Source organism: Pinus tabuliformis, chromosome 1_2, assembly GCF_031772625.1.
Source record: "Pinus tabuliformis cultivar Carrire ecotype Pingquan chromosome 1_2, CPIR1, whole genome shotgun sequence".
In the NCBI taxonomy this organism is placed as follows: Eukaryota; Viridiplantae; Streptophyta; class Pinopsida; order Pinales; family Pinaceae; genus Pinus; species Pinus tabuliformis.
Window position 1 is genome coordinate 834,242,872 of NC_142298.1, and position 9,643 is coordinate 834,252,514.

Sequence of the window (9,643 nt, forward strand, 5' to 3'; positions counted from 1 at the left end):
AAGGGGAGAATTTATTAAATACGAGTTAATTATTAACTATTAATTTTTAATATATTAATTAATTATTATAAAATTTTAATCCAACAATAAAATTATCAATTAAATAAGGAATTGTAACAAATTTGTGCATATGTAAGAAATTAAATAAGATATTTTTATTTTTATTTTTTTAATAATCATTAAAATTCTTAATACTTGAATTATAAAAATAGGTGAAAGGAAATAAAACTGTTAAAATTAATTATATGAAAAAAGGAAAGAAAGATAAAACAATCAATAAAAATCATAATCTCGGCCTGGAGTATGCCGTAAAACTGCTTCTGCTTGGCTAAGAGCTCGTCTTCCTCGGACGTAAGGAAACAGGTTAACGGCCCAAGACCCAGAGGCATCTGGCAGGAGTGAAAGTCTGCTCCCTTACGGACCACCAGCGGGTTATTACAGGTGGCGTGGTTTTCCTTGATAACAGTGATGAGTCAAACCGACATTCGCGGATAGCAGCCAGAGATGGCTGTCCTCACTGTTGGTTTGACACCTGAGTTTGATAGGTTTTGCCACCTTCGGAAAAAAAAAATCAATTAAAATCATAAAGAAAGAGCATGAATCCAACTCTTGCTCAATTTCCAACCATCATCTCTATTGAGATTTTGAGCTCCTTCTCAATATCAATTACCTCTCTCAACTTCCTATGGTGGAAATTATTTTGTCCCTCAAAACTATAATTATTTCGTCACTCCAACTTAAATAAAAGCTACTTTGTTTAATAAGAAGAGAGTGTCTTGTTTAAATGACCCCATTACCAATCCAATCCATTCCATTGAAGCACACACCCTTTTAATGCTAAATAAATATCCCATTTGTGTTGTAAAAAAATGAAGGGGAGAAAGTTAATCAACCTTCCGCCCCTCTTTTTCCATAAAGTGGGTAAGGGGGCCGAAATAGAGGTAAACATAATGTCTTTAAAAAATGTTGCTTATTTTTTTTGTAATATTGACCATTGATTTTTATTAATATCTAAAAAAGAAAACTACATTGGAAATTCTTTCGCGCATAGCGTTGACCAGGTCAAAAGACCAATAACTTGCTAAAAATAAAACAAAAGAGCAACCACCCAAGTGTGTACCATGAATGACATACTAAGATATCAAACACCAGAGGTGTTCAAGGGTTTTTCTTTCTTTCTCTTTCTCCTATGGACATCTACCCATCCTACAGTTTTACCAGTGACATATGAGGAACACGCCATATCCTCATCTTTCAAAAAAAGCTCCATTTCTCCCACCTCCTCAGAGTACAAAACATCCTTGTCAGAATCTGAATGATCAGACTGTTGAGGTTGTTTTTGCCCAGTGGTTGTAGCCACAACTAGTGCTGATGAATTTGTCGAAGAAATCTTATCCATTGAAGCTAAAGGCATGTCAACTATGGGCTGAAGAATCAGGATGTGTCTTTTCTTGCTGAGGGTTATCTTTCTTACGACCTGTCACGTTCTTTCCATTTGAAACTACCTTCAGATCATGCAGCCACGATTGGGATTTCGAGGCTTCGGGGATCTTGACACTCCTTTAGGGCATACATTCTGAAGATGCCTTGACTATTTACAATTTATGCATCTAAAAGATGTGTTTTCATAGTATAGAGGTTGATGAATTTCCTTTCCATCTTATTTTAGGATGATTTTATCAGAGAGACCTGCACTTAAATCCAGTTCAACACATATTCTAACGAAAGAGATGAATCCACTAACTATTCTCTCACTGTCTATTTTGACAAAATGTCCAATGACATTTCCAATAGCTTTAAAGATTTCAATGTAATCCATTGAAGGGGAAGGTTGGGGAGTCTTACCCAAACTGGAGCGGAGAGTCTTCATGGAGAACAGATTGAACTCAAAAAACCAAGGCTGAAATGAGAGCCCAAGAAGCCCTTATCAAAAACCCTAAATTAATCTTCAAGATCTTTGAATAAAACTACAAAATATTGTAAGCTATTTTAATAAATAATATACTCTTTATTTTTAATTCTTCACTTAAGATATTAATACTTTGTAAAATCGTTTCAAAAGTTAGGTGCTAGCTCAAAATTTCAGATTGAAACATCCTAACCAAGTATCAAAATTACTCACCAAAATTCACATGGAAACATTTTAACGAAGTACCCATGTTCCTTGTTAATAGTCAAAATTCAACCCATCTGACAGATGCCTAGGAATTTAGTCACACGTTAATTATCCACAAGACTTAGAAGGTAAAGGTAAATTCTGTAAGTCACAGTCAACAGGAATTCCTAAGCAATATTAAACATCAACATGACAACGTTCGCACCTCTCCGAGATCAGATCAGGGAATTTGAATTTTGTTTCCTTTCTGTTGTGGCGTTTCCATTTTTCTGAATTCTGACCAGATCAATACCACCGCATTCTTCTATCCATCTCAGACCCGCGGGATTTCAGATCTGCATGGTAGCGCCCCGAATTCGCATTCCCCCAGGTAAGCATGCTTACTTATCGCTGCAATTCTACAATGTCGATTGTCTAGAATAGAAGGGCAAAGAAAATGGCGAGGTCCATCAATACATTTCACAGAGGAGGCATATTATCGACTGCAAACAACACTCCGTCCTCCCCTTTGCACCGCATCGGCTCACTTAAACCCTCGTCGACCCCTCGAGAGCCCGCTTCGAATGATCCGTGGCGCGATTCGAACGAAGGACCCCTCGAAGAAGAGTTCACAAACGACCCCATTTTCGCTAAATTTCTTTCCGATGATTTCAACTCGACGAAATTCGCTAGCGAGGCTCTCAGCAGCGGATCCGCGGTCTCGTGCGCGGATAAGTTAGCTGAAGGGATTCGCTTGCTCGAAAAACAGCTGAGAAATGAAGTATATTCACGCCATGATGAGCTGATTCAGCAACTCTGGAGCTTAAAGGATGCCGAGGGGGTTCTGAACATAGTTAAATCTGGGGTTAGCAGTCTGCAGGGGTCAGTGCAGAGGGTTAGGTCTGAAATTGCAGAGCCCTACAAACAGATCAGGTTAAAGTCCCAGCAGCTTTCACACCTCCATGAGACTGTTGAGCTTCTGCAGATCACGGTTAGAGTTATAAGACAGGTGAGAAAGCTGAGAGAATTGATGGATTCTGAAGGTGCTAGCAGCAAGCTGGACCTCACGAAAGCTGCTCAAATGTATAGTGAGATCGAAACCCTGAGAAAAGAAGGGGATCTTCTGGGCATCGAGGTTGTCGATGAGGAGATTCCCTGGCTTATGGAAGCGGGGAATCGATTGCGATCGGAGGCGATGAAGGTTTTTGAGAGCGGAATGGAGGCTTTGAACCAGGCTGAAGTAGGAAGTGCCTTGCAAGTGTATTACAACATGGGGGAATTGAAGTCCACTGTGGAGGCTATGATTAGTAAATACAAGTCCCAGGCTGTTAAGCGTGTAAGTTGGGCGTTAGACATGAAGGCCATATCGGCTAGTGTTGGTTCGGGCTTTGGCCCGGGTGGGATTCAGAGGAGTGGCACACCGCAGATCGGAGGCAGTTTGAAGGCGAAGGAGGGGCTGTGGCAGAGGATGGGATCTTGTATGGACCAGTTGCATTCGACTGTCGTTGCAGTGTGGCATTTGCAAAGAGTGCTGTCGAAGAAGAGGGATCCTTTCACGCATGCTTTGTTTCTTGAAGAAGTAATGCAGGTATGTACTCGTAAGTAAAGGGTACCATCGGTTTCTCCATCTGCAATTTACAATCTTTATAATTAACACATGTTTTGGTGAACAAAAGTGCGCATGGGATGTTTGAGGGATTTAAATACAAAATTTGTCACTTGAGCCATATAAACTGACACATTATCCTCCAGATCTTCATTTTTTTGATAAAAATTCACATGATACCTTAATTGGTTCTGCCTCCTATTCAAACCTTTCAGAACAAAGCCCTTCATATGATCAACCCTATAATTTAGAATTTCTTCATTTGACATACATAACAGAAACATTCTTGCAATGTTCACTACACAAACTATGATCTCTATTGCCAACATCTGATACACTGAGACCAATTTTCTGCTTCTACATACTATCTGGTTGTTTTTCAGCAGTCTGTATATGATATCAATACCAGATGGCAGAAGGCCAAAACAAAAACAGCATGGGACTAAGCATTCTGGTTTACTACTTGGAGATGTATTCCACCTGAAATTTCTGGCCTACAGACCGTGAAAAGTCTTCATGCTCCTTCTCTATGCCTTTCAGTTACATGATGCCCAGCTTGAAGAGAAGGCAACCTATAATGTTCATCTGCAACTGCATGTTCCCATACTCGTGTTGGCTGTGATTACTTGTTACTCCTATTGCCCAGGTTCTGGGTCAGAGTTTTCGTTCCCATTGTTCATTTGGATTAGCTTACTATTCTGCTTGTACATCTCCATCATGGTAGAGTTCATAATTCCAGCCGTATGCAGAAACATATTCCTCTTTGTGTTTTCCTTGTTGAATTTCTTCTGGATGATACGAGCCATAATCTCTACAAGGAACAATTCACTTCACAAGTATGCAATTGCTCAGACCACATAAATCTATTAATACACGGAAAAGTTAAAACAGACCAGTGTGAATGTAAATGAGAAAATATGTTCTGTTGATGATCCATCTATGTTACAACCAATTTATCATCAATGGAATGTAGTTGTAAACAATAAGGACACTAGTGTGGGACATGAGTAGACTCCCAAATTACAGTGAAATAAAGTAGCCAAATTATGGATTTGCATATTTACAGAAATATATGAACTGTTTGAATTGATAAAAATAAGTTATAAAATGGAATTGCAAAGAGAAACGCTCTGCTTGACTTGTATTAACTTCAAAACGTTTCTCCTGAGCAGTACTGATGTCACAAGAGGGATGCATGCTCCAAGTGAAATTTACCAGATAACTGCCACAAGGTTGCAATTGAATGGATTATTTTATGTTCAAATGTGGGAAGGCTAACATGGGGGCTAAAATAACAGAACTTCGAGTATCTTAAATCTAACTGGCAAGTTGTAACACTTCTCTGGTTGATCCTAACCTTTAGGCTTCAGTTCATGGCAGTTTTGTCATTATCCTTTAGGCTTCAGTTCATGGCAGTTTTGTTATTACATTGTGATACGCTATACAAGAACTCATTCTGTAGTATATATAGAATGTCAACAGTTTGATATAGTGAACACATCCTTGCTTCAGATAGTAAATGTTGGGAATCACGATTGCCATTAGACCAAAACCCACAAGTGTTAGTCAACGACTGCATTGTCAGAGATAAGGATCCACGAGAGGCAGTGAGTCCATGTCGCGAAACACATGGGGAGCACTGGCTTATCCAATGTCCAACAATCTCCCTCCCAAAGCGAGCCGGGTGTGTATAGAACTCATGACCTAGGCTCGGATACCACTTGTTGGGAATCGTGATTGCCGTTAGACCAAAACCTGCAGGTGTTAGTCAACGATCGCATCGCCAGAGATAAGGATCCACGAGAGGCGGTTAATCCATGTCGTGAAACACACAGGGAGCGTTGGCTTATCCAATGTCCAACAGTAAATACATCCTGTTCTTACTATCTATGAAATATCGTCAAAGGTTCAGTGCTATTTCTTTGAGCAGTTTTCTGTTCTTTCCCTAGTCTGGCTTAAATTTGCAAATATATTTGTGCTCTTGAAATTGTTTACAATTGCTTTATTGTTGGCATTCTAGAACCTTGCACTTGATCAGAACAGTCATTCTCAAGTTGCCCTTGGTAAATCTGTTCCTCCTTTTCTGGTACATGACAGTTTGATATTATTATTTTAGTTTATTGATTATGTTTATATGAATAAAATAACAGACACATGCCAATTGGGTTTCTCTTGGGTGGTTAGGAGGAATGATTGTTATCCTCCCCATCTGGGTTCAATTCCCGCAAGTGACACGATGAGCTTTGTTGTAATGGCTTTGAGCTTTGTTGAGTCCGAGTAGTCCCTTGAGGACTGAAACATGCATATTTCTCATGCGGAGTATAAAGATATTTCTCATGAAAAAAATAACAGACCCATATTTTTGTTGCTTAGCTGTCATTTGTTTATACATACTGTCTTCTGGTTTTCAAATACTTGTTTCCGAACTGCATTATCCCTTTTAATTCCTCTCTATAAATATTTCCTTTGTCTGATTCATACAATTTTGTAAGGTTATGGATTTCTTAAGTAATCCTTCTGTTGTATCTGCTGTTGTTGTTAACACGTTGCATAACTTAACTAATTTAGCATTGAAGTAAGCGATGCCCCCTGATTCTGTTTGCAATTTTTTCCCCTCTCAAACATTGAAAGAGAGATGACCTTGTCCTTTATGTGTTGTAGTATATAGTTATGTGATGATTATTCTGGTCATGACAATACAGGAAGGTGATCCAATGTTGACAGATCGAGTTTGGGATGCGCTTGTCAAGGCTTTTGCAAGTCAAATGAAATCTGCTTTCACGGCATCAAGTTTTGTAAAAGAGATACTTGTCTTGGGTTATCCAAAATTGTTGTCCATGGTAGAGAATCTGATTGAGAGAATTTTGCGAGACACCAATGTTAAGGGTGTCCTTCCAGCTATTAAGACAGAAGGGAAAATTCAAATGCTAGCTACTATAGAATCTTTCCAGATAGCTTATTTGGCACATTGTCTGAGCAGCCTTTCAGATCTTGTCAATAATTTGTTCCCAATGTCCAACCGAGGGAGTATTCCATCGCAGGAGCAAATATCAAGGTTTATTTCTCGCATTCAAGAAGAAATTGAGGCAGTTAAATTGGATGCACATCTAACACTCCTTGTTCTACGTGAGATTGGTAAAGTCCTGCAGTTGCTAGCTGAAAAAGCTGAGTATCAGGTACCACGTTTTTTTCCCATGTTCAGTTTGCTGTTTGTTACATTAGCCTTAAGTTGGTTTTCAGATATGCATTACATTTGCCCTTGTAATGTTCCTTGGATGCACATGTATCATTTCACCTTTTTCGATTCACTTCTTTTTATTGATATGTTTTGTTTTGGGGGTCTTTTCTTATATTCCAATTTTTTATGTAATGCTATAATTTGCAATTGTTCATATCATGTAACAAACAAATAGACATGGTCACTGGAATCCACCCTCAAAGCCCACACCCTTCAACTATTTGCATCTAGGATTGAGTTGGTGTTTACATGGGACCCACCTCTGAATTAATTTCGGTTCAGTATCATGTGACTGCTCTGCTGCATTTCTTTTGCCTAAAAACTCATTATAAATTTAGGTCTGTAATAAAGGACACAAAATTACTACTATACTGCAAATCCTAAAGATTTAAAACAAGAAGCGCCTCTCTTTTATCATTTACATTTAGATTATACTAACCGGAAAACAAATTTATTGGTGTCTCCGGAGGTACATAGTTTAGCAGTTCATATGGCTAAATGTACAGCATCTTTAGAGTAGACATAGGCAATGTCTAATGGGAGTATTCAGTGGGTATGGGCTTGATGCCTTCTAAAGCTGGGGAACTTTTGCATGCATTTTAGGTTTCTTATGTTAAGATTACATAAAGGCGGTCTAACCTCTAACTTAATGGATTTGCACAGGGTTTGGTTATAAAGCGTGCAATTATTGGAGTTTGCCCTTGGTTGCTTTGCCATGCTTTATAGATTTGTTGGATTGGCATTGTCTTATATGTTGTGCTTTGTTTTACAGGTTTTGATTCACAAGCATACATAATATTATAGTTTCGTGAACCTTTTTTAAAAACACGTACAGTGTAACTTTGAGAGAAGTCTCTGCATTCCAACCACCTTAGCTCTTCAAGTTTCATCTAAAATAGAAATGATTAGGGAGGATGTATATTCTCTGCTACTTGGAGCCAAAAGCAGGATATGTTAGTGCTCATGGCTATGTAGGCCAGGGATTCCCTTGTGCCCACTCTTTGTCTCATTGATATGTTCATCTTGATGTACTTGTTTACTGGTTTTTAGTGAAATATATTCTGCATTTGGAAAAAAAGCAACAAAAAACACAATGTATAAATCTTTTTTGATCTGCTTGGCTTGATTGCTGAATTATGTTTGTTGCTACAGATATCGACAGGTCCAGAAGCACGCCAAGTGACAGGTCCCGCAACCCCTTCACAAGTAAAGAATATTGCTCTTTGTCTTCATCTACAAGAGGTTCACACGCGCATTACTGCTATGGTTTCTGGCTTGCCAACAGTAGCTATGGAAGTTTTGTCGCCGTCTTTAGGTTCCATATATGGTGTGGCATTTGATTCAGTAACACCCCTCTTTCAGGCCATGCTTGATCGTCTTGAAAGTTGCATTTTACAGATCCATGATCAAAACTTTGGCGGAGAGGACATGAATGCTGGCATGGATGAGCATGGTTCTAGATACATGGAGGAAGTACAGAAATCAATAATTCACTTTCGCAGTGAATTTCTTTCAAAATTATTGCCTCCATCATCTCATTTTGTCTCAGTTTCTGGGGAGAGCATATGTGCCAGGCTTACTAGAAAGATGGCTGCTCGTGTTCTAACTTTCTTCGTTCGACATGCTTCTCTTGTAAGGCCTCTTTCGGAATCAGGAAAACTGCGGTTGACCAGGGACATGGCAGAGTTAGAATTGGTGGTTGGACAGAACTTGTTTCAAGTGGAGCAGTTGGGTGCACCTTATCGGGCTCTTCGAGCTTTAAAGCCCCTGTTCTTTCAGGAAACAACCAAACTTGGCAGCAGTCCTCTCCTGCAAGATCTACCTCGCAGTGTGGTCCTTCATCATCTTTTTTCTCGAGCTCCAGATGAGTTGGAATCTCCTCTGCAGAGGACAAAATTGACACCCAAGCAATATTCGTTATGGTTGGATTCACAAGGAGAAGAGCAAATTTGGAAAGGTATCAAAGCTACTCTGGATGATTACGCTGCAAAGATTAGTGCCAGAGGAGACAAAGAATTCAGCCCTGTATATCCTCTTATGCTACAATTGGGCTCCCCGCTGGCTGGAAATACTCCATTGTCTAAAGGATATTGATTGTAAAGTAAGCAGAAAAATTGGTTGAGTCTGGCATCTGTGTTATCTCATTCTGGAGATGCTTATCAAGATTTGTTTTGGTCTTTTGAAGCAATCTAGAAACATTCAATTTACATTGCGTTGGTCTGTTTTTGGTCTTTATAATCTTGTTTATCTGTTGACTTATGTAGGCAGGCATCAATCCAAGAGCATCCCAATCTCCTGTACCAATTTTGATGTTGTGGATTAAACATAGGTGCTCTTATTCTTTTATTAAGTTAAACCTGACTGTTTATGTCATTATAGCATTTACTTCAAAGAGATGCTTAAACCAATGCATATATTTACAAGTTGCATAATCATGCAAGTTTGCCATTTTTTTTCCATATTAAATCACCCTTGGAGTTGGATGAGGATAATATAGTAACTCTAGTCTCTGAAGTGCCAAAACAGTGAGCATTTCCCTTGGTGTGCTGTGAATTTGGGGAAACAGTTGGAATAAGAGTATTAACGTACGTTGAAGAACAGCTATTGTTTTATTCAGAAGCTTGCTTGCTACTCTGGGAACAGATCTGTAACCACAAGATTGTACTGCCCACTTGAATGGATACAAATGTTCACTATCAGGTCG

At 39.0% G+C, this 9,643-nt stretch overlaps 1 protein-coding gene across 1 annotated transcript; it reads left to right on the top strand.

Moving 5' to 3' along the window:
• Positions 1-2,277: 2,277 nt before the first annotated feature.
• On the top strand, positions 2,278-9,146 carry LOC149208514 (Golgi transport complex protein-like protein). Its single transcript, XM_089396095.1, has 3 exons — positions 2,278-3,683; positions 6,404-6,877; positions 8,092-9,146. The coding sequence occupies exons 1-3, from the start codon at positions 2,553-2,555 to the stop codon at positions 9,031-9,033; spliced, it is 2,547 nt and encodes an 848-aa protein (XP_089252221.1). The 5' UTR covers positions 2,278-2,552; the 3' UTR covers positions 9,034-9,146.
• Positions 9,147-9,643: the final 497 nt, after the last annotated feature.